This window comes from Schistocerca cancellata, chromosome 4, assembly GCF_023864275.1.
Source record: "Schistocerca cancellata isolate TAMUIC-IGC-003103 chromosome 4, iqSchCanc2.1, whole genome shotgun sequence".
Lineage (NCBI taxonomy): Eukaryota > Metazoa > Arthropoda > Insecta > Orthoptera > Acrididae > Schistocerca > Schistocerca cancellata.
In genome coordinates this window covers 922,552,138-922,577,976 of record NC_064629.1, presented here as the reverse complement: position 1 = coordinate 922,577,976, position 25,839 = coordinate 922,552,138, and the positions used below count along the sequence as shown (strand labels likewise).

The window sequence follows — 25,839 nt, the reverse complement described above, 5'->3', positions numbered from 1 at the left end:
TTCTTCATCTGAGACAAATCTTCCTGTACTCCTTTTATTGATTTTCATTTGTAGTCTGGTTTGCGGGTCTTACAGTATTCTGGTTTTCTCTGTCTTGTTTTTTAGATCATCTACTGTAATTTGAAGTTCTTTTATATCTTCCTTAATTTCTGTGATCCATTTAATGTCGCTCTTGCTATTCCACAATTTTTGTATTATTTTTTTACTAATTCTCTTTTCTGGAGTTCTCATCAGATGTCCAAAGAATGAGATGCGTTTCTTCCTGATTGTGCTCATGACTGGTTCTATTTTCTTATATACTGTTTCATTTGATGCCATTCTCCAATGTCCATTTATTTTATACTGTTTATTTATACATGTCCTAATTATTCTTCTTTCTATTTTTAGTGTTCTGTCAATTTCTGCTGTATTAGTTGTTTTGAAGATAATTTCAGCTGCATACGTTATTTCTGGTTGTGTAACTGTTTTATAGTGTTTTAATTTTGCATCTATAGATAGGCTTTTTTTGTTGTATGTAGTTTTGGTAATGTAATTTGCATAGTTCAGTTTTTTATTCTATTTTTCCATGATGGCTTCTCATTTAGATTGTATGTTATTATTTCGCCTAAATACTTAAATTTATCAACAATTTTGATTTCCTGTTCTCCTATTGTAATTTTGTTTGCAAGTGGTGGATCAGTTAGCATAATCTCCGTTTTTTCAAATGATATTCTAAGGCCTACTTTCTCTGCTATTTCTTGTAGTGATTTCACTTGTTGCCTGGCTTCTTGAACGGTGTTGGCTAGGAGAACAAGATCATCAGCGAATCCCAAGCAGTTTAAGCTAACGACAACTTTTGCACTTCCAATTCTTATCCTTTTTGGATTGTCCTTGTACCATTCTCTCATTATGTATTCCAGTGCACATTTGAAAAGTAATGGTGACAGGCAGTCACCTTGTCTTAAGCCTGTTTTTATGAGGAATGGTTCCGAAATTTCTCCTCTAAACTTCACTTTTGATTTGGTGTTGGTTAGAGTGAGTTGTATTATTTTAATTAATTTTGGATGGAGTCCTAGATTTCTTAAAATTTTTAATACTGAAGGTCTGTGGAGACAGTCATATGCCTTCTTAAAATCTACAAATGTTATTGCCAGAGGTTTGTTCCGTTTCTTGTAGTATGCCATAATCAATTTGAAACTAATTATCTGCTCTGCACAGCTTCTCCATGGTCTGAAACCTCCCTGATATAGGTTTAAAAAGGTTTATTTGAATCAAACCATGACCGGTTCCGAAGTTCTTACAATCTATCTTCGTATGACACATAAGTCTTCTGGTAATGGTATCGCGTCATATTGTATAAACCAAAGTTTTGGCCACGGTTGCAGCGGCCTTCTACTGGGTCTTACCTAGTATGACTAGTAGACCCAGAAGAAGGCAGCTGCAACCTTGGCCGATGTTGGTTTTCTCGAGTAGTAGTTTACATAATATGACGCGGTACCATACCCAGAAAACTTTTATGTCGACTGACGCTGGCAGGAGAAGCCTACGCAATTACCATCTTCAGATGGTTGTTACAAGTTTCCTTACTTTCTTGCTGGAGCCTCATTTTGCGTTCGTTATCGGTTTGATGATAACAACACAGCAGCAAACAGACGACGAATACAAAAGGAGGCCCCAGCAAGAAAGGAAGGAAACCTGTAACAACGATCTGAAGATGGATTTGTAAGAAATTCGAAACTGGTCGTGGTATGATTCAAAACCTTTTTAAAACATACTTGTGATTGGTTGCTGTTTACATTATAAACATTCTTACCTAGTATGACCAATTAAAATGTTTGTCAATTTTTTGTAAGTTAAGCTAATACTGTCGCATACTGAACAACGGAAAAACACATTGACGGAAATGAAAAGTGCCGTATCATAAAGCACCGTGCTTAATTAATTTTGTGGAGACGTTCAGCACGAAGCGGGTATTAAATGATTAAACTTATATTCTATTCGGAAATCATCAACGTCAGTGTGAGGTGCAACTCGCACGTGAAGGAATACACTCTTGTATTCGTTGTGTAATCTAGACGAATTTCCTGCTATGCCTGATGTGTCAGTTTGTGATTTCTAGCTTGAGGTTGGTCTAAAAGTATACCTCTTCCCGTGGCGTCCCAAACGTGCTTTATTTGTGACAAATCACTACCAGTCAAGAACCATACATTCCTCGAGGCGCTTGCGGTGTGAAGTGCAATACGTGATTTGCATTATCCTGCTGTAATATGCATTTGGTACCCTAGGAGCGAAGGTTACAAAAACAGTGTTTGCCATTCTTGCCACTTATTGGCGAGCATTCAGCTTTTCTCCAACTGTTTCCAAATCACTCCTGATGTCGCATCTCACAGTTGCCCACACCATGATTCAAGGAGTTATACAGGTGCGTGTCTCGAGTATCTCTACTTTCTGTGACCTTTCACCAAGTCGCCTACGGGCACCCTAGTTTCGATTTGTCCACCACAAACGTAAGACTGAATTATCGCTCATCACTAGAGAATGCACTCAATGTCCCAGCTGATTCTGGCTGTACATCACGCAAGCCTCTGTTGCCCGCGGTAAGGTGTCAACGGTAAAATATACATGACACCGCGAGATAACCTAGTTTCCAGCGACCTATACCCGATGATTCGAGATGACGTCCTGCCTGTAACGACTTCTATGATTTCAGTTGCTACCACCCATCTATTCGTCGCGGACAGTCGAACAATTCTCGATCTTGTCGTACTGTATAACTTTCTGAAGGAATCGGTGCCTACTACTCCAGCCACACTGTTGTTCCGAGTCACCACTGGTTCTCTAGTTATTGCTCTACTGTGTGTTCTGTCAGTATAATGTTCTCACGACACACATGCCAATGATTTCGATCTGTCACTAAGCCCGGAAGAGTCTTTGTGTTGCGAACAACACCTGTAAAGTTTGAGCTATGCTACACACACCCAATCGTTATCTACTCACATCATTTGAATGGCTTTTTTATGTGCCGAAAGTACTGAAAACAATTTCTTATAACGACGAAATTTTAATCAACGTGTCTCACAGGCGTGAAAATACTGGAGTATCAATTTGAAAGCTGTTGGTGGCGTAAGACTTTTCATCTCCGTCAGTGTATTATTCATAAGCATTTTATCATCAGAGGAGTCTACAACACGTCAGATTATTTGCTTCGATTTACTGTAAAAATTTGGCTTCGGAACACTAGACGATAAACAACAGACAATTGCTCTTGGCACACTATCAATCAGAAGTGATGGGTATTTGATGTTTCAGATAAAAATCTGGTTCCAGAACCGGAGGACCAAGTGGAAGAGGAAATACACAAACGAGCTGGAGCTGGTGGCTCAACAGTATTACAGCTCGCTTGGCATCATGGCGCCCAGGCCCATCTTCGTGGGAGATCGTCTCTGGTACGCCACTACTCTTCTTGTCATACGCTGGACAAAATATTTCAATATTACTGTTCTATTATTTACCGTACTGGTTACATTACAATTTTGGGGCTATTTACTACACAGCTGGCAGTTACGTTTGTGTCACCATGAAGAGCAAAAGCTTCATATTGGTACGATGTGTACTTCATGCCTGGAAATGCAAATGATTACCATTTCTGGTAAATCGCACGAAGTCGAACCTACATTCTGTATATAAGGAAAGGCTACGCAACGGGTTTCTCATTCAGAAATCGCGTTTGAATGTTGTTGTTTTTGAGCAGAGAGTGTTATGACTCGAGTAAGAAAGAGAACGGCTACCAACACGTTTCGGAGTTCGGCAGCGGCTGCGTTGTGGGCTTTCGAGGCTGCAGGTTTTCGTTCTGCGATACTGCTGCTCGCGTTGTTCAGGATTCCACGACTATCTTGCGAATGTAGAATTGATGGTTCAGAAGGCGATACTCTACGCCACTCAGGACCTCGATGACCCTGCGCAGTTTGCATGTCCGTGTGGGATCTTGCAGCCTCATCACATGTAAGGGACGGACAAAAGTATAGAAACTATAGAAACACAATGGATAGGAATACAGATGGATAAATACAGGCCCTGCATGGTTTACAGCTATGTCTTACACCATTCCTTCTACAAAATAATTGCAAGGTGAGGTAACGACGAAGGAGCTGGATAGTGATCACGTGCCCTTATCTCCAAACTAGATCACAGACTCAATAATGTTAACATCTGGTGACGGTGGTGGCTAGCGGAGAGGCGACAATTCATCCTCGTGCTCACAAGACCAGTCCTGGACGATGTCGTCTTAGAACACAAACATTGTACCATCGGACACATCTGATCAGCCAAAATGGTCACATATTCCTTCGCAGTAATGCGACGCTACAAAGCAACCGCGGAGCCTATGGGATACCATGTTATATCTGCCCAAAATAGTCACCAAACACCCGCCAAGTTTCACTCTTTGGACGTTGGGAGTTGGGAACAGTGTGAAACAAGACTCATCCGACTAAATGTATTTCATCCATTGCTTCACAGTCCACGTTCAATGGCTTCGGCACCAAACGTTTCGTGTTAGGGGCAATTGTATCGTGTAATACGCCGAGTAATATCTGTATATTGGGGTTCTGTTTGGTTGAGCGACCCACACGCACTGAGGCGGGCAGAATTGGTGGCACCAGCCGGCTAATGATTGAGCAGTGGCTCGGTGGCGCTGCCCAGCGGCTCGCTTCTGCCAGGGGCAGCGTGGATCCACGTGCGTCGTGACATCAGCGGCTGGTAGCCGTTAAAGCTTTCAACTTGCGTTGATATTATTTGTGCGTGTGCAGCGCGAACCGTTATGAACACGGTGAAGTACGGGGTGTCAAAAGAAAGAGAAGTTGATTATGACTCCAATAATATAAATATATAATCTGGAAATGACATATGAAATGAGATACAGAGACAAACAGACTTGAATATAACTAATGCAGTGAATAGCTTATAACTTTTAAAATATTCATTCCACCGTAGAGACCGAGCACTCAGTTTGCAGGTCTTGATGTGACACATCGACAGAACTACTTACATTATCAGTAACTTCAATGATTAAGCTGTGCGAATATTTTAATTGGAAGATTAATTGAAATCAGCATACCTTATGAATGAAGTCAGATACAGTATGTGTTGGCAGCTATTGATATTTACCACACGCACCATCTAGATGTTAAGATTTATTATTTTTTATCTATTTTTATTGTTTTATGGTATAATTGTATAGTTTGCCTATAATTTAAGTCTCATTAAATAAACGTGAACTGTAATGACAGCAACGGAAAGAGAAGCAAAACTGCAAAAAACTGATTTACTATTCACATTTATAGCGTAATAGTAAAGGTACCACGAGAATAATCAGTTCTCACCATTACAAGCACAAATTGGAAATATTGATAACTTTGATTTGCGGGCAAACTGCGGCATCTAGAAATTATTATTAAACAGGGTGTATCAAAAAGAATCGTCCGATTTAAAACAAATCATATGTTATTTGAGATATGTGCGTGAACAACGAACTCTTGGAAAGAATGAACTCTCGAGTTTTACATGGTTTCCGCCAGGTAGCAGCAGTGTGCGAGCACTTCGGTTCTAATAAAAATGGTGTCGGGAGTACAGGAAGCGTTTTGTGTTGTATGTTTTGCGTAGTGCGGGTCAGTAATAACTGCTCAGCGTGACTTTCGTACTAGGTATGGTGTGGATCCTCCTACAGCACAGAGCATTAGATGATGGCATGAACAATTCCGAGAAACAGGTTTTTCGTGTAAAGGCTAATCGCCGGGCCGTCCCCGAGTGTCGGGACAGACGTCGAACGCATCCATCATTGTTTCACAAGGAGTCCGCAGGAATCCGTTCGCCGTGCAGCTCGACAGCTTAACATGCCCCCGATGACCGTCTGGTGTGAGTTGGGTCGAAGTTTACACTTGAACTATACAAAATGCAGCTACTGCAAGCTCTTCGTGAAGGTGACGAACAACTACGTGTGCAATTCTGTTCAAAATGGTTCAAATGGCTCTGAGCACTATGGGACTCAACTGCTGAGGTCATTAGTCCCCTAGAACTTAGAACTAGTTAAACCTAACTAACCTAAGGACATCACAAACATCCATGCCCGAGCAGGATTCGAACCTGCGACCGTAGCGGTCTTGCGGTTCCAGACTGCAGCGCCTTTAACCGCACGGCCACTTCGGCCGGCTGCAATTCTGTAATTTCGTTCTTGGTTAGATGGAGGATGATAGTTTTTCTTACACTCTTAGTGTTGAGTGACGAGGCAACATTCCATTTAAATGGAAAGGAGAACTGCCATAATTTGAGAATAAGAGATATGGAACAACCATATGAAGTTGTACAACATGAGAGGGACTCTCCAAAATTTAATGTGTTTTTGCAGTTTCACGGAAAAAGGTTTATGGTCCATTTTTCTTTGCCGACAACACTGTTGGTTGGTTGGTTTGAGGAAGGAGACCAGACAGCGTGGTCATCGGTCTCATCGGATTAGGGAAGGATTGGGAAGGAAGTCGGCCGTGCCCTTTCAGAGGAACCATCCCGGCATTTGCCTGGAGTGATTGAGGGAAATCACTGAAAACCTAAATCAGGATGGCCGGACGCGGGATTGAACCGTCGTCCTCCCGAATGCGAGTCCAGTGTCTAACCACTGCGCCAACCCGCTCGGTTGAGAACACTGTTACAGGAAGCACATATCTCGATTTGCTTGAGAACTTTCTTTTCCCACAGTTGGAGACTGATTCCAACGACTTCATTTACCAACAGGATGGCACACCGCCACACTGGCATCTGGAAGTGCGGAAATTTTTAAATCAAGGGATTACTCAACGATGGATCGGTCGCACTGGACCAAATGATTCAGCCCTACATTACTGGCCTCCAAGGTCACCGGACTTGACTGTATGAAATTATATCGCGTAACAGCAGCTGTGGAAGCTGTAACTCATGACATGTTCGTGGCAGTGTGGAAACAATTTGAATACCGCATGCCGAGCATCTCAAGGGGGGCGTACTGAACACCTATGAAAAGTATGAAAAAAACTTTTTGGATTTGCCGTTCATCGAAAAACAAAATTCACTGTATAGGCTTACTAGTTTCAGAAATACTGACGTGCCAAATCAAAAGTATCTTTTTGCTACACGCTGCATACTGTATGTTTACAGCGCGAAATTTTAGGGAACAGCTGATGGTGCAAACAGAATTTTGATCAAAGTAGTGTATAAAAAGTTGTATAAAGGAACTGGTGATTACATGATGCCCTTATGTGACGTAAGGGGGCGTGGTTTTCGTGGATGGAGGCGCCGAGGGTTGGAAAGGGCGACAGTTTTCTGGAAGAGGTGACAGAGTCTTTATGGAGTCGGGTCCAAGTTCCCCAGGGTCTGTTGTCTGCAGCCTGGCAGTCGGTCCGTCTTCAGTTGGTGATTCGGTATGATGAGATTTAGAAAGAGTTGTGTGAGCGGTGATCCAGCTGCACTCGTTAGGTGTTTGAAATATTTCGCGCTTTGGGGGGCTTAGAAATATTCCGGCATTTTTTTTTTTTCCTTTATTGTAATTTTATCACCTCATACAGGCGGGCTGTCAGCAGCATAGTACGCCGCTCTTCAGCCTTAAGTGGTACAATCATGTGACAAAGAGGCGACATAGACAATAAAATGAAAATGGCGGGCAAAAAAAGTAGAGACAATAGACATGAAGCCGTTCACGCTGGACGATAAAACTAACACTTGTTGACACGGCGCACAGAACACGGAGGACGGCGACGGCACATGCGAACAGTAGAGTTGTAACTGCGAAAGAACGCGAAACACAAAACGAAGCACACACACGAGACACTGATGGCGATGATCTCCGGCGCGCGAATGTTCACTATGCGTGTGCGAGTCCGGGGACCTGCCAAGAGAGGAGGAGGAGGAAGGGGAGTGGGAGAGCGAGAGGGGAGAGCAGAGATGCCACGGGCAGGGGAAATAAGGGGGGAGGGAGGAAGGGGGGAGGGAGGAAGGGGGAGGGGAAGCCCGAGGGAAGAGGGGTGCAGGGAGGGGACAGGGGAAAAGGAAAGATAAGGGAAGGGAAGAGAAGGGAGGGAGGGTGCCTAAAGGAAAGGACACCGGAAGTGGGGGGTGGAGCAGGGTCAAAGTTGATAGGAGGGGTCGATGGAGGGGAGGCGGACATCATCAGGGAGGGGAAGCTGGCGGAAGCCACCTTGGGAGAGGGTAAGGAGGGTGGAGAGATGGAGACCGGGTGGGACATGGGAATACAGGCGCGGCAGCTGGCGGGGGTGGGAGAGGATCAGGGAGATGAGCGGGTGAGGAGGATCGAGTTTACGGGAGGTGTACAGGATCCGTATCTTTTCAAGGAAAAGGAGGAGGTGGGGGAAGGGGAGGAGATCGTACAGGATCCGCATGGGGGAGGGGATACGGATGCGATAGGCGAGGCGGAGAGCATGGCGTTCAAGGATTTGGAGGGATTTGTAAAAGGTAGGGGGGGGGCAGAGATCCAAGCCAGATGGGCATAACAAAGGATAGGGCGGATGAGGGACTTATAGGTGTGGAGGATGGTGGAGGGGTCCAGACCCCACGTACAGCCAGAGAGGAGCTTGAGGAGACTGAGTCGGGCGCGTGCCTTGGCTTGGATTGTCTGGAGGTGGGGAGCCCAGGAGAGGCGACGGTCGAGGGTGACGCCAAGGGTGGGAGTGAGGGCGATAGGACGGCCATAGATGGTGAGATAGAAATCAAGGAGGCGGAAGGAGGGGGTGTTTTTGCCTACAATGATCGCCTGGGTTTTGGAGGGATTGACCTTGAGCAACCACTGGTTGCACCAAGCGGTGAACTGGTCAAGATGGGATTGGAGAAGATGTTGGGAGAGCTGTAGGGTGGGGGCAAGGGCAAGGAAGACGGTGTCATCGGCAAACTGGAGAAGGTGGATGGGGGCTGACGGCGGCGGCATGTCCGCCGTGTACAAAAGGTACAGAAGGGGGGAGTGGACGGAGCCTTGGGGCACACCGGCAGAGGGGAAAAAGGTGTAGGGATCTGTGTTATGGACGGTGACATAGGAAGGACGGCGGGAGAGAAAGGAGCCGATCAGACGGACGTAGTTAATGGGAAGGGCGAAGGTTTGGAGCTTGAAGAGGAGACCGGAGTGCCATACGCGGACATAAGCACGCTCGAGGTCCAGGGAGAGGAAGATTGCGGAGCGACGGGAATTAATCTGTTCGGAACGGAGATGAGCGAGGTGAAGGAGAAGATCGTCGGAAGAGAAGGACGGCCGAAAGCCACACTGGGTAACGGGAAGGAGGCGGTGCTGGCGGAAATGCAGGTGGATGCGTCGGGTGAGGATAGATTCCAGGACCTTGCTGAAGACCGAGGTAAGGCTGATGGGACGGTAGGAGGAGACGGCGGACGGCGGTTTGCCAGGTTTAAGGAACCTGAGGATACGGGAGGTTTTCCACAGGTCGGGGTAGTAACCGGTGGACAGGACTACATTGTAGAGCCTGGCCAGGGTGGAGAGGAAAGAGACAGGAGCTTCATGAAGGTGACGGTAGGTGACACGATCATGACCAGGAGCGGTGTTGCGTTTTGGGTGAAGTGTAGCAATGAGATCCTGTGTAGTGATAGGGGCATTGAGTTCTGTGTGTGCAATGTTGTCCAAGTACTGGAAACCAGAAGCGAGGGGAGGGACAGACGTGTCAGTTCGATCACGGATATCTGGGAAGAGAGTGTAATCGAACTGGGGATCATCGGGGATGGAAAATACATCGGAGAGGTAGGAGGCAAAGTGATTGGCCTTACTAAGGATGTAAGGGAAAGGGTGATCATCATGGAGAAGAGGATAATAGGGGGAGGGTTTAGTTCCGGTAAGGCGACGGAAGGCCGACCAGAACTTGGACGAGTTGATTGGTAGGGTTGCATTTAAACGGGTGCATGTCTGTCGCCAGTCCCGGCGTTTCTTAGCCGTGAGCAAATTACGAACGTGTCGCTGGAGTTGCCGGTGGCGTCGTAGTGTGTCCGGGTCACGCGTGCGGAGGAAGGCACGGTAGAGACGACGGGATTCACGGAGGAGGAGGACGGCCTGTGGGGGTATGGTAGGACGGTGGGGGTGGACGGCGACAGTAGGGACGTGGGCCTCCACGGCCTCAGACAAGGTCTGCTGGAGAAAGGAGGCAGCATGGGTGACATCATCGGGGTGGTGGTAGGTGAAAGGGTGGCTATCGACCTGGGTGGAGAGGGTATCCCGGTAGGCATTCCAGATGGCACGGGAATAGTCATGGACGTACTTAGGGGGAGGGTCATTATGAGGGTCGGGTCGGGGGCGACGTCTGTCAGAAACGGTGAGGAGGACAGGGAGATGGTCACTACCAATAGGCTCCAGGACATCCATTGTGATACGACCAAGGAGGTTGGGGGAGGAGAGAATAACATCGGGAGTGGAGTTGGATTTGGGATTGGTGTGCTGGGGGATGGGGATGGAGAGGAGAGGAACCGATGCCACCGCCCTAATTGGGCAGCGGAACGACTATGGATGTTGAGGTTGGCGGCGATCATGTAGGAGGAGAAGGTACGGTCGATGTGGGAGAGGAAGTCGAAGGGAATAGGAGCGTTGGGGCGGACATAGATGGTGGCGCAGGTAACAGTAAGGCCGGGGAAGAAGAGACTAAGGATCAGGTGTTCGGTGGGGTCGGGAAGGAGAGGTTGGAGCCGAACGGGGATCTGGTGGTGGTGCCCTATGGCAACTCTGCCACGCGCAATCGGGAGGGGATTATAGGAGCGGTGGAGGAGGTAGGGCGAAGTGTGGACTGTGAGGTGGGGTTGCAGGAAGGTTTCATTGAGGAGGAAGGCATCCACGCGGTGGGTGGCAAGGGTGTGCAGGAAGAGGTTATTGTTGGCGGAAAGGGAGCGTATGTTGTTGGAAAGGATACGGTGCTGTCGCGCCATGATAGGGATTTAAACGAGGGTGTCAAGACGGGAGAAGGTGAAATGGGCCTGGTTGTTGGAGTAGGTGGCGTACATTTTGAGCTGGAAAACAGAACAGTCGGCGAGGGAGATCTGTTGGAGGGAGTGCGGGTGCTGAAAAGGATGGACATTCTGAAGGACGATGGTGAGGAATCTGATGATGTCCTCAGCGGTAGGGGGTGGGCGAAAGGAGTTGCCAGGAGGGGTGGAGGCGTCCAGAGGGCGGACGGGAACGGTGAGTTCGGGAGTGGTAGGAGGGGATCGGGCCTTACACTTCTGGGAGTAGGTGGGATGAGGGAGGTTACAGGTATTACAGGAGGGGGGGGGGACCGGAGATTGGGGCACTGCCGTAAAAAGTGGGCTTGCCTACAGTGCGGGCAGGTGGGGGCCTCGCGGCACTCAGATGTTGGGTGCGCATTATACCACAAGCACCTTTGGCAGCGGAGGGATTGAGGAGGGGAACGGGAGGGGTCGACTTTGTAACGTTGGTTAAAAAGGAGGGCACCCTCCTTCAGGAGACGGTCTAAGGAGGGGGCGTGCTCAGAAAAAACCCGCATAAGGCGGGTGGGGCCGGCAGCGTTGTGGATGCGATGAACCGCACGCACCTCCAGATGGGGATGGGCCTGAAGCTCCGCCAACACCTCCTCCTCCGTGATCGCCAGACTGAGCCGAGTGATCACGGCGGTAAGGGTCGGCGGGTGATGCAGGAGTTGGGGTTGGCGGGAGAGAGGTGGGAAAGGAGCAGGGGTGAGGGAGGCATGAGGGCCAAAGCGGGTGACAGGGATGCGGGAAAGGAGGTCTGTGTGGAGGGTAGGGCTGGGGGAGGAAATGAGCACCGAATCACGGCGAGGAGTGAGGAGGGAGATGGGGGCACCAGGACAATGCTGGCGAAGGAAGAGGGTGAGGTTCCGGGCTTCAAGGAGGGAGGCATCAGGACGGGAGAGGAGGTAGCGGTAGGAGGAGTGGGTAGAGGAGGAGGAAGAGGGGGCAGGGACAGGCGGGGAGACATCCATGGCATCGTGGGTGGGGGAAGGGGGACGAGGCGGAGCCTTTTTGGGAGCAGAGGAGGCAGGGGTGCCACTGGGGCGCTTGACGGCGGCAGAGGAGGTGTTGGGGATGGGAACAACTGGAATGTGGTGGGGAGTGGCAGGTCCCAGGGCCGGAGTCGGCGCCGGAGACGGTGAGGGCGATGGCGACGGCGACGGTGAAGATGATGACGAGGACGATGAAGGTGAAGGGGAGAGTGGAACGTGGGCCGTTGCCCGCCGGGCGACCACCCTGGCGGGAGCCGCAGAAACGGAAGGATCAGAGGGGGTGAGTGGGGGGAAGGGATCAGAGGAGGCGCGGGAGGGAGGAGCTGGGGACGGGGCGAGAAATAGGGAGGGAGAGGAGAGAGTAAGTAGTGGGGGGATGGACTGAGGGGGGAGTGAAGCGGCACACCACGTGATAGTGGTGGGAGCAGTGGAGGGGGAGGTGTATACAATGGCAGTGGTGGTGGCTGTAGAAGAGGTGGTGGGGGTTGACATTATGACAAGGGGGGGGGAAACACACAGTACTAGACAAAGCAGCAAACGAGAGACGGGCAGGGCAACGAGAGACACAGAGGAGAAAGGGACGGAGAAAGACGAAGGAGACTGGGGCCGAAGCCCCACTCTGCTGCTGCTGGCTGGCTGGCTGGCTGGCTGGCTGGCGGGGACGCCTCTGCTGCTGCTGCTGCTGCTGCTGGCGGATGGTGGTGGATGGTGGGGGCAGCGAGGACCACTGCTGGCCGCTGGCTGCGACCGCTGGCGGCGGGGACCGCTGGTAGCCGCTGGATGCTGGCTGGGGCCGGCGCAGGCGAAGAGCGCTGCGTGTCGCTGGCGGGGACGCCGCTGGCTGCTGGCGCAGACCGCTGCTGGCTGCTGGCGGTGACCGCTGCTGGCGAGGACCGACGCTGGCTGGACCGCTGCACGTTGTCTGGCTGGCTGGCTGGAAACTGCAACACCTATCACTTCGATTGGTACTGTGAAAGCACAAATCGAAGGGCGGTATTCTAACGAATTACCGCCGAAGATGTTCCGGCATTATTTGGACTCTGATTACTTTGCACAGTGTGTCACAGATAGCTGTGGGTACCTCAGTTAAATTTCTTAATTGATTGGTATTTAGTACAGTAAATTGGTGCCGATTAATCAGTTTATTGGTGAGGGTATGTCAGTGAAGCTTGGCTGTGAGCGCGGTCCGGCGTTTTCCAGCTAGTTTATTAAATTTATTGTGTGATGTTATCCACCATTGGAGGTACAAGTTGTTGTGTACATAGTTCCGCGTAGTCAGCGCGTACACAACTTTCCCACAAGAGCGCGCCCCGCTAAGCACAACAGCGCAGGCGCAGCGCTCGTCCGTCTCCGCTCTACGAGATGGTGCTGCCATAAAGACGGACCAAATTCTGCTTCCGCCGATCCGCGTATTAATATGTAACGCAGCCAATGAGATTGCTGCTAACGTAGAACCTTTTCTCCTCGCGGATCACACTCTCGCAGTGATACCTGAACGCTCGAGGTATTATAACGAGTGTACAGACCTCTGATTAGTCGTCTCCAGCAAGGTCCTGGAATCTATCCTCACCCGACGCATCCACCAGCATCTCCGCCAGCACCGCCTCCTTCCCGTTACCCAGTGTGGCATTCGGCCGTCCTTCCCTTCCGACGACCTTCTCCTTCACCTCACTCATCTCCTTTCCGACCAGATTAATTCCCGTCGCTCCGCAATCTTCCTCTCCCTGGACCTCGAACGTGCTTATGACCACGTATGGCATTCCGGCCTCTTCTTCAAGCTCCAAACCTTCGCCCTTCCCATTAACTACGTCCGTCTGATCGGCTCCTTTCTCTCCCGCCGTCCTTTCTATGTCACCATCCATAACACAGATTCCTACACCTTTTTCCCCTCCGCCGGTGTGCCCCAAGGCTCCGTCCTCTCCCCCCTTCTGTACCTTCTGTATACGGCGGACATGCCGCCGCCGTCACCCCCCCTCCACCTTCTCCAGTTTGCCGATGACACCGCCTTCCTTGCCCTTGCCCCCACCCTGCAGTGCTTCCAACACCTTCTCCAATCCCATCTTGACCGGTTCACTGCTTGGTGCCACCAGTGGTTGCTCAAGGTCAATCCCTCCAAAACCCAGGCGATCATTGTAGGCAAAACCACCCTTTCCTTCCGCCTCCTTGACCTTGGCGTCACCCTCGATCGTCGCCTCTCCTGGACTCCCCACCTCCAGACAATCCAAGCCAAGGCACGCTCCCGACTCAGTCTCCTCAAGCTCCTCTCCGGCCGTACGTAGGGTCTGGACCCCTCCACCATCCTCCACACCTATAAATCCCTCATCCGCCCTATCCTTTGTTACGCCCATCCGGCTTGGATCTCCACCCCCCCCCCTACCTTTTACAAATCCCTCCAAATCCTTGAACGCCATGCTCTCCGCCTCGCCTATCGCATCCGTCTCCCCTCCCCCACGCGGATCCTGTACGATCTCATCCCCTTCCCCCACCTCCTCCTTTTTCTTGAAAGGTTACGGATCCTGTACACCTCACGCAAACTCGATCCTCCTCACCCGCTTGTCTCCCCGATCCTCTCCCACCCCCACCCGCTGCTGCGCCTGTATTCCCACGTCCCACCTGGTCTCCATCTCTCCACCCTCCTTACCCTCTGCCAAGGTGGCTTCCGCCAGCTCCCCCTCCCTGATGATGTCCTCCTCCCCTCCATCTACCCCTCCTATCAGCTTTGATCCTCACTCCCCCACTTCCTGTGTCCTTTCCTTTAGGCACCCTCCCTCCCCCTTTCCTTCTTTTTCCTCTTCCCCCATCCCCTTCCTCCTCCCCTCTTCCCACGGGCTTCCCCTCCCCCTTCCTCCTTCCCCTACATGGCTTCTCTGCTCTCCCCTCTCCCTCTCCCACCCCCCTCCCCCTTGGGAGGTCCCCGGACTCGCACATGCTCAGTGAACATTCGCGCGCCGGAGATCATCGCCATCTGTGTCTCTTGTGTGTGACGTCGTTTTGTGTTTTTTAGTGTCCGCCGTCACGCTTCTACGTATCGTATCTCCGTCAGAAAACTTCACATCATCTTTAAATGCATACACACTTTGTTACTGCTGAATGGAGGTATATCAGACATCTTTGGTGGTTAGGTAACAGTGATGAAAGGGTCTTGATAGGAGTCCCGGTTTATTACAAAAACTGTCGTCTTTTATTTTCAAGTTTAAATTTGGTTACTGACATTGGCGAAAATTTCGGTAATTCATGACTCTTCGCAGCTAGTCAGCAATATGATTAGATTAGATTAGATTAATAATTGTTACATAGATCATGAATACGACATTTCGTAATGATGTGGAATGTGTCATTTTAATGAAAGATTTCTTTACATACCGGTATTCAATTTCTTTACAACAATTTTTACCCTCTCTCTCACTCTTTTTTATTTTTATCTCTCTCTCTCTCTCTCTCTCTCTCTCTCTCTCTCTCTCTGTCTCTCTCTCTCTCTCTCTCTCTCTCTCTCTCTCTCTCTCTCTCTCTCACACACACACACACACACACACACACACACACACATTCTTTTTTATTTTTATTTGTTTGGTGTGCTCGAATATCAGCGGGGCACGATAACGTCCGTGGATGAGTTTCTTAGTTTTGAGTACAGTTACGAAAGAAATATAAAAACAACTATGAGAGTTACTGATTTATGATGCTTAGTTGGCAGTCAGTTCTGACTACTATTAGTAACTACGCTCCAGTCTCTAAACCTAGTTACAGAAATGCGAATCAGACGCATTACGTATTCCAGGCCGTAGCAGCCGCGTCTTTGAGACGCCAGCTATGGTCACTTCCCAGCCCGCTGTAGGATCACATCAGTTCGTCTTCTTCTTGCTGGTACTGAAACTGAGATTTGGCAACAGGGCAGAGTATGTTTGGCAATCCTGTGATCGATGAGTTACTTCCTGGTGTGCATGGAATTAAGCCTCAAAGTTCACTTTATTTTTCCTGTCATTTCCATTGAATAATCTGTGTTATTATCGCTTGAGGTGTAACAAAAGCTTGTAAATTTACGGTTTTCAGCCCAGGAAAGCCATTGCACGTGGAAATAGCAACTAATCTCGTTCTTTAAATAGCCATTTACGAGTTCTAGTCACTTTTAGCCTTGTAAGAGGAATGTGCAATACATACTTCATCTCTACGTCTGTGGGGACGTGCTGACCTGTGAAATAGCGTCTGTTATGGTTCGCGGTTCCAGTCTCGCTAACTGTAATGTTTTTATCCCTTCTGTGAAAGAGCTACATGCAGTCAGATCAAACATCGATAAGGAAATCGCAAGAAAATACTTTCAGCTCATAGTGCAATGGTGAAAAACTTACAATGCTGCACAACAGGTAACACTTCTTTCCGCTGCTCACAAACAAATTTTGGGTTTCTAGGAACACATAACTTTATTTATGAAATGCCACATTTGCATACCTGTTGAGTATGACACAGCATACCAATTAAACACAGACCCAATCGAAATCTAAGTAAGTAGTATTTGACTAATTCGTGCCGATAGTAGCACGCTTGTGTACAGATACTCAGTTTTATTAAAAAAGACTTTCGTCGTAAGGTTATCGTGGGTAGTTTTACTTCATTTCTTATAATACAGTGCACAGTTTTTGTAAGGCTTCTTTTAGTGTTGTTAAAACAATACTAAGCATGAGAGAGAAATTAATTATCAACGATATATGCGAATTCTCTGATGTTATCTATAACAGTGTGACAATGCACATGCAGTTTATTGATTACGTGCATGTAGAAAACTTGTTCTGAGTTACAGCAGTCAAACAAGGTTTGAAGAAGACTAAAATGCCACTACCAGACGACAGCAAATGTAGAAAACACTTTTCTGACTATTTTGGCACTATGCGCTCGTCCCATACATAATACAAAGGCTTCGAGATGCATCTGCTGCCTGGCCGTCTATTAAACCTGAAAAGAACAAAATGTCGCAGATGTTAGCCCTTTTTCCAAATGCGGCTATTTTGGTTTGAGAAGTGAAGGGAATTAAGTTCAAAGTTCCATTAAACTGATAATTTCTGAAGACAGCAGAATTGCTTTTTAAAAAATGTAGCAGCCAATGCAATAGAACTCGCGACGTTATACCTACATTGCGTGACGCTTACCGTTACGCTAGTAGCTGTCATGGAGCTACAGCGTCTCCAGACGTCAAGAACAGTTCCTCCAGAACTTCCGTATTCCACAGTGCTGTGAGATAATGCATATGGCCGGATCTAGACTTCTGAGAGACAGACAGTTACAGCTTTTCTTTTGCACTGCACGACTTTGTCTACAAACAGATAGCGCAAGAGAGTAGCTCAAATGGAAAGGAACAGTTCCTACTCAAATTCCTGCATCCTACACTGTTGTCAGTTCTGTGTAGGTGGCAGTTACGTGATTTTATTTCGGTGATTACAAATTAGAGTTGAATGTATGCACTGGATCGCCGAGGCAGCTAGTTCATGGCGATTCGGTCGACCAAGTAAATGAATGTACTGAACATGCTGCAAACCACTACAGGGAGCCTGTGTGTCATAATTCTCATAGAGTGTGCCGCAACAGTGTTATGATAGAAAAATGCGTCTTAGAGAAGAACATTTGGTGGTCTGTTGGATTGACGATAGGTTCCTATGATGGTGGTCTGGGTTCGGTTCTAGCTTCTGCCGAGAATTTTTAGTAAGGAGGGACAGATTCTATTCTCTTCTGACTACGCCAAGTGAAGAAGCTATAATGGCATTGTGGTCTGAAATTCACATTAAACATGATATTCCTTCTCTACCAAGTAGACGTTACGCTGAACCACAATAAAGTCAGGAGTGGCGAAATGTGGGAACTCTATCACCAGTAACCTTTCTTATACTAGTTATTTATTTCTAGTGACGAAACATACGCTATGTATGGTCACAGGACACTTATTCCATCTTTTATTTGAGCTTCTGTATGTCGATAAAATTGGTTCTGAGCTTGGAATGCAACTCATACCGCCCTTAACGCGGAATTTGATCCCTTCATGACAATACAATTCGACTACAATTTGTTGTTTGTTCAAAACTGCAGATTCCTCAACATCTCCACATATTGCGCGTGAATGGGTTCGAATCCTGGCCCGGCACTAAAGTTTTCATTATGTATTATCAGGCTCTAGCGTGAGAACACCTATCTGATGGTGGATAATAATTTTGATCTTTAATGCATTTTCATTCATTGTCAACACTAAAGATATCTGACGTTTTTGACTCCCAGTGAGACACAGAACTATTTCAGAGATCACTGTAAGTTCAAGGATGTTATTCCGAGCTGCTGGTGGAGAAAAATTCGGTAGCTGACGTCTCTTTGTGTGTAGTCAACAACGATATGTGTGGGGTTCGATTCCCAGTCAGCACTGAACTCTTGTTCATATTATTTCTAGTTCAAACATGCTCACATGTCGCTGCTGGTGTAACAAACCCATATTTAACGTTCGTTTTCTCTAGAATATAACAGCGATAGATGCCGGGTTGGAGTCCTGGGAAGGAAAAAATTAATGTTTCGTCTCGTCACTTCAGTTAAAACATTTAGCTACTACCGAGAAAATCTGATATGCCACAGTTGATTGTGCTTCGATAACAATCCGATTAGGTTCTGGGTTCGAATCCCTGTCCAACACAAAGCTTTACCTCACGGCATTTCAAGTACGTTACTTGTGAAGAAGCAATATTTAACATCTCTCGTAGTTCGTTAACAGGTACAATAGATACTGGGTAGAAATTCGCGTCCGTTAAAAATGTTTACGTTATGTAATTTAAAGTTGATATTCGCTAAATGATACTGTCTAAAATGGAGGTATATCACTCTCTGTATGCCTAGTCAGGAATGACTGTTAATTTCCGTCAGTCACGAAATCTTAGTCTGCATGACCTGGGTTTGAATCCATATGCAGAACGAGACGGTTCGTCGTGTCATTTGAAGTTCATACATATTCTCAACTAGCTGCTCGTGAATAACTTAAATATTTAATGTCATTTTGTGTTAAATAACAAGTACGGTATGTTACTTTGAAGAGGAAATCATGAATACGACGAACTTACTACGTGCATTACCTATCTGACGTAGTAATGAAAGTGGTAACATTCCAGGTATGTCATTTATTACAATAAATGTGAGCTTACAAGCCTTAAGGACAGTCTTATCTGTGATAAGGTGTTCCCTGATATTTGTAGTATCGTGGCATTACTTTACATCTTGAGTTATTGCGATACAGAGCAGAGTTTTCTAGTGGTGGCTTGTTGGACCCATTTTCAATAGTCAAACGACTGTACCAAGGAGCGATTAAAGGACCTGCTGGACAGCTGCGTTATGCGGGTTGCATGCGGATCAGGCGAAATGCTATTCAGGTCGTTCGGATACTTTACCACTATTCGCACAACGATTCTGATGGTGTAATCATATTTTCAATATCTTTATTAGTTTAAACTTTAGTATCTGATGATAAATTATACAAGTAACACCCAGCAACGAATATTCAAAATCTAAACGGTTCATCCGATTTTGTCGATCAACATGTCTTTAGAAAGCTATTAGTGTAAACCCAAATTTGTATAAATTAGTCACGTAACTTGAATAGTACATGAGTTATTGTAGGTCGAAGTGGCCGATTACTATCGATCGCGTCAGGCCGTAAGTACTCCACAGTTACACGAAAAAACGGTAGCAGCATGCTTATAAATATATTTATTCATCTATGTCTTGGTTAATATCCGATATATGCTATTCATGAAGAAATTATTTACTGTGTTCTAGAAACCACAAAGACATTAGGCTGTTGGCCTACTTCTCTTGCTATTCCTTTGATATATGTCTATATAATTTGTTTATGAATTTAACAATGTGTGTTAGAGCGTGTTTCTGATCCAGCCGTAGGAATATTTAATTAATTTAAAGTTATTTAAATGTAAATCCAGTATTTCGAATGTGTTTCATTGTGATTGTGTGAGTTGGCTTGAAGGCAGGCCGGGAGTGCTGTAGCTAATCACAGCGCTCGTGAAGCGGGAGACTGGATGGGAGTGGGAGGACAGTACGAGGGAGCAGAGAAAGTTCTGGACAGTACGGGACAGCACATGGGGAGGTCGGGGACAGTACGGCGCGGGGGACGCACGGTCGCGAGAGAGACTTGGAGTGTGGAGCGGTTTGCGCATCGTCGCAAGACATAGAAATACTTTGGAGAGCGGGCTTGTGAACTTCTGAGATTTCCGAGGTTTCTACAGCGAAAACGTAGTATGCGTTTAGAAGTGAATGTCTCGTGAGCTATGTTGTCGTTCATAACTAATTACGGGCAGTAGGAATCCATTGTTTCCCTTTCATGCCGGCCGGTGTGGCCGTACGGTTAAAGGCGCTTAAGTATGGAACCGCGTGACCGCTACGGTCGCAGGTTCGAATCCTGCCTCGGGCATGGATGTGTGTGATGTCCTTAGGTTAGTTAGGTTTAAGTAGTTCTAAGTTCTAGGCGACTGATGACCTCAGAAGTTAAGTCGCATAGTGCTCAGAGCCATTTGAACCTTTTTTTCCCCTTTCATTCAACTTATATTTTATTTAATTGCTGGACCATCGACACCAATAAGTGTTTTGCAGGAATATACCACATTCTCAAAAGTACTTCTACTATCCCGTTAAGATAGTACCTGCAGATTTTATGTATTGCAATCTTTTATTTATAAATTTTTACGTTACATTCGTGATTGCCGAGTAATAGGAACCTTCGACCATTCGATTCATTTGTATATCCATATTGTATTCTGTAGACTCAGCAGTATTGGGCTTGTAATGCAGCAACTACGTATCCCAACCCCTAGACAACGACACCAGCCAAAACTTTTAATATTTCAACACTTTGAGCCAGAGGGTACGTAGTTGAAGGACATCACCTCATTTCATTCATTTTTATTTGAACGCCCATAAGCCCCAAATCCACCAAAAATAAAAGAAAAATATATCTATTCAAAAACGCAGATAAAAATTCACTTGACGCCTTCCTGAGAAACAATCTCCACTCCATCCAAATTAATGATATAAGTGTAGACCAGATGTGGCTTGAATTCAGAGAAATAGTATCGGCAGCAATTGAGAGATTTATACCAAATAAATTAACAAATAACGGAGCTGATCCTCCTTGGTACACTAAACGGGTCAGAACATTGTTGCAGAAACAACGAAACAAACATGCCAAATTTAAACAGACACAAAATCCCCAAGTTTGGCGATCTTTTACAGAAGCTCGAAATTTAGCGCGGACTTCAATGTGAGATGTTTATAACAGTTTCCACAACGAAACTTTGTCTCGAAACCTGGGAGAAAATCCAAAGCGATTCTGGTCGTATGTGAAGTATGTTAGCGGCAAGAAACAATCAATGCCTTCTCTGCGCGATAGCAGTGATGATACTATCGAAGACAGTGCTGCCAAAGCAGAGTTACTAAACACAGCTTTCCGAAATGCCTTCACAAAAGAAGACGAAGTAAATATTCCAGAATTAGAATCAAAAACAGCTGCCAACATGAGTAACGTAGAAGTAAGTATCCTCGGAGTAGTGAAGCAACTTAATCACTTAATAAAAGCAAGTCTTCTGGTCCAGACAGTATCACAATTAGGTTCCTTTCAGAGTGTTCTGATACACTAGCTCCATACTTGACAATCATATACAACCGTTCGCTCGACGGAAGATCCGTACCCAAACACTGGAAAGTTGCACAGGTCACACCAATATTCAAGAAAAGTAGTAGGAATAATCCACTTAATTACAGGCCCATACCATTAACGTCGATATGCAGCAGGATTCTGGAACATATCGATTCCATATTTCTGGCTTTCCGGAAGGCTTTTGACACTGTACCACATAAGAGGCTCGTAGTGAAAATGCGTGCTTATGGTATATCGTTTCAGTTATGTGACTGGATTTGCGATTTCTTGTCAGAGAGGTCACAGTTCGTAGTAATTGATGGAAAGTCATCGAGTAAAACAGCAGTGATTTCTGGCAATCCCCAAGGTAGTGTTACATCTGCATCTACATTTATACTCCGCAAGCCACCCAACGGTGTGTGGCGGAGGGCACTTTACGTGCCACTGTCATTACCTCCCTTTTCTGTTCCAGTCGCGTATGGTTCGCGGGAAGAACGACTGCCGGAAAGCCTCCGTGCGCATTCGAATCTCTCTAATTTTACATTCGTGATCTCCTCGGGAGGTATACGTAGCGGGAAGCAATAAATTCGATACCTCATCCAGAAACGCACCCTCTCGAAACCTGGACAGCAAGCTACACCGCGATGCAGAGCGCCTCTCTTGCAGAGTCTGCCACTTGAGTTTGCTAAACATCTCCATAACGCTATCACGCTTACCAAATAACCCTGTGACGAAACGCGCCTCTCTTCTTTGGATCTTCTCTATCTCCTCTGTCAACCCGACCTGGTACGGATCCCACACTGATGAGCACTACTCAAGTATAGGTCGAACGAGTGTTTTGTAAGCCACCTCCTTTGTTAATGGACTACATTTTCTAAGGACTCTCCCAATGAATCTCAACCTGGTACCCGCCTTACCAACAATTAATTTTGTATGCTCATTCCACTTCATATCGTTCCGTACGCATACTCCCAGATATTTTACAGAAGTAACTGCTACCAATGTTTGTTCCGCTATCATATAATCATACAATAAAGGATCCTTCTTTCTATGTATTCGCAATACATTACATTTGTCTATGTTAAGGGTCAGTTGCCACTCCCTGCACCAAGTGCCTATCCGCTGCACATCTTCCTGCATTTCGCTGCAATTTTCTAATGCTGCCTCTGTATACTACATCATCCGCGAAAAGCCGCATGGAACTTCCGACACTATCTACTAGGTCATTTACATATATTGTGAAAAGCAATGGTCCCATAACACTCCTCTGAGACATGCCAGAGTTTACTTTAACGTCTGTAGACGTCTCACCATTGAGAACAACATGCTGTGTTCTGTTTGCTAAAAACTCTTCAATCCAGCCACACAGCTGGTCTGAAATTCCGTAGGCTCTTACTTTGTTTATCAGGCGACAGTGCGGAACTGTATCGAACGCCTTCCGGAAGTCAAGGAAAATGGCATCTACCTGGGAGCCTGTATCTAATATTTTCTGGGTCTCATAAACATATAAAGCGAGTTGGGTCTCTCACGATCGCTGTTTCCGGAATCCATGTTGATTCCTACAGAGTTGATTCTGAGTTTCCAGAAATGACATGATACGCGAGCTAAAAACATGTTCTAAAATTCTACAACAGATCGATGTCAGAGATATAGGCCTATAGTTTTGCGCATCTGCTCGACGACCCTTCTTGAGAACTGGAACTACCTGTGCTCTTTTCCAATAATTTGGAATCTTCGGTTCCTCTAGAGACTTCCGGTACACGGCTGTCAGAAGCGGAGAGGGGGGGGGGGGCGGCAAGTTCTTAGTTCTATCGCGTACTCTGTGTAGAATCGAATTGGTATCGCGTCAAGTCCAGTGGACTTTCCTCTGTTGAGTGATTTCAGTTGCTTTTCTATTTCCTGGACACTTATTTCGATGTCAGCCATTTTTTCGTACGTGCGAGGATTTATAGGCCCTTTTCTGTTCCTTATCTATATAAACAATTTTGGAGACAATCTGAGCAGCCATCTTCGGTTGTTTGCAGATGACGCTGTCGTTTATCGACTAATAAAGTCATCAGAACACCAAAACAAACTGCAAAACGATTTAGAAAAGATATCTGAATGGTGCTAAAAGTGGCAGTTGACCCTAAATAACGAAAAGTGTGAGATCATCCACATGAGTGCTAAGAGGAACTCGTTAAACTTCGCTTACACGATAAATCAGTCTAATCTAAAAGCCGTAAATTCAACTAAATACCTAGGTATTACAATAACGAACGACTTAAATTGGAAGGAACACATAGAAAACGTTATGGGTAAGGCTAACCAAAGACCGCGTTTTATTGGCAGGACACTTATAAAATGTAACAGACCTACTAATGAGACTGCCTACACAACGCTTATCCGTCCTGTTTTAGAATACTGCTGCGCGGTATGGGATCCTTATCAGATAGGACTGACGGAGTACACCGAAAAAGTTCAAAGAAAGGCAGCAAGTTTTGTATTATCGCGAAATATGGGAGAGACTGTCACAGAAATGATACAGGATTTGGGCTGGACATCATTAAAAGAAAGGCGTTTTTCGTTGCGACGGAAGCTTCTCATGAAATTCCAATCACCAACTTTCTCCTCTGAATGGGAAAACATTTTGTTGACACCGACCTACATAGGGAGGAACGATCACCAAGATAAAATAAGGGAAATCAGAGCTCGTACGGAAAGATACAGGTGTTCATTCTTTCCGCGCGCTATACGAGATTGGAATAATAGAGAATTGTGAAAAATGGTTCAAATGGCTCTGAGCACTATGGGACTTAACTTCTGAGGTCATCAGTCCCATAGAACTTAGAACTACTTAAACCTAACTAACCTAAGGACATCACAAACATCCTTGCCCGACGCAGGATTCGAACCTGCGACCGTAGCGGTCGCGCGGTTCCAGACTGAAGCGCCTAGAACCACTCGGCCACATTGGCCGGCCGAGAATTGTGAAGGTGGTTCGATGAACCCTCTGTCAGGCACTTAAATGTGATTTGCAGAGTATCCATGTAGATGTAGATGTAGATTGTGTTTGAACATTATGAATTACCTCGAAGAAAACGGTCTACTGACACACAGTCAACATGGATTTAGAAAACATTGTTCTTGTGAAACACAACTAGCTCTTTATTCGCATAAAGCGCTTAGTGCTATTGACAAGGGATTTCAGATCGATTCCGTATTTATGGATTCCCAGAAGGTTTTTGCACTGCACCACACAAGCGGCTTATAGTGAAATTGCGTGCTTATGGAATATCGTCTCAGTTATGTGACTGGATTCGTGACGTCCTGTCAGGCAGGTCACAGTTCTTAGTAATTGCGGAAATCATCGAGTAAAACAGAAGTGATTTCTGGCGTTCACCGAGGTAGTGTTATAGGCCGTTTGCTGTTCCTTATCTATATAAAGAATTTGGGAGACAATCTGAGCAGTTGTCTTAGGTTGTTTGCAGATGACGCTGTCGTTTATCGACTAGTGAAGTCATCAGAAGATCAAAACAAACTGCAAAACGATTTAGTAAAGATATCTGAATGGTGCGAAAATTTGCAGTTGACTCTCAATAACGAAAAGTGAGGCGTCATCCACATGAGTGCTAAAAGGAATCCGTTAAACTTGGGTTACACGATAAATCAGTCAAATATAAAGGCCGTAAATTCAACTAAATACGTAGGAATTACGTTCACGAACAACTTCAATTGGAAGGAACACATAGAAAATGTTGTGAGGAAGGCTAAACAAAAACTGCGTTTTATTGGGAGGACACTTAGAAAACTAAGGAGACTGCCTACACTAGGCTTGTCCGTTCTCTTTTAGAATACTGTTGCGCGGTGTGGGATCCTTACCAGATAGGACTGACGGAGTATATCGAAAAAGTTCAAAGAAGGGCAGCACGTTTCTTATAATCGCGAAATATGGGAGAGAGTGTCACTGAAATAATACAGGATTTGGGCTGGACGTCATTAAAAGAAAGGCGTTTTTCTCTTGCGACGATATCTTTTTACGAAATTCCTATCACCAACTTTCTCCTTCGAATGCGAAAATATTTTGTTGACACCGACCTACATAGGGAGAAACGATCACCACGATAAAATAAGGAAAATCAGAGCTCGTACGGAAAGATATAGGTGTTCGTTCTTTCCGCGCGCTATACGAGATTGGAATAATTGAGAATTGAGAAG

General features: G+C 46.3%; 1 protein-coding gene across 1 annotated transcript in view; it reads left to right on the top strand.

Annotated features, from left to right (window-relative positions):
• Positions 1 to 25,839, top strand: part of LOC126183697 (homeobox protein engrailed-like ceh-16) — a 182,634-nt gene that overhangs the window by 151,707 nt on the left and 5,088 nt on the right. The window contains exon 4 of the mRNA XM_049925879.1: positions 3,289 to 3,425. Within this exon, the coding sequence (XP_049781836.1) occupies positions 3,289 to 3,425 (137 nt within the window). The remainder of the gene's footprint in view (positions 1 to 3,288; positions 3,426 to 25,839) is intronic.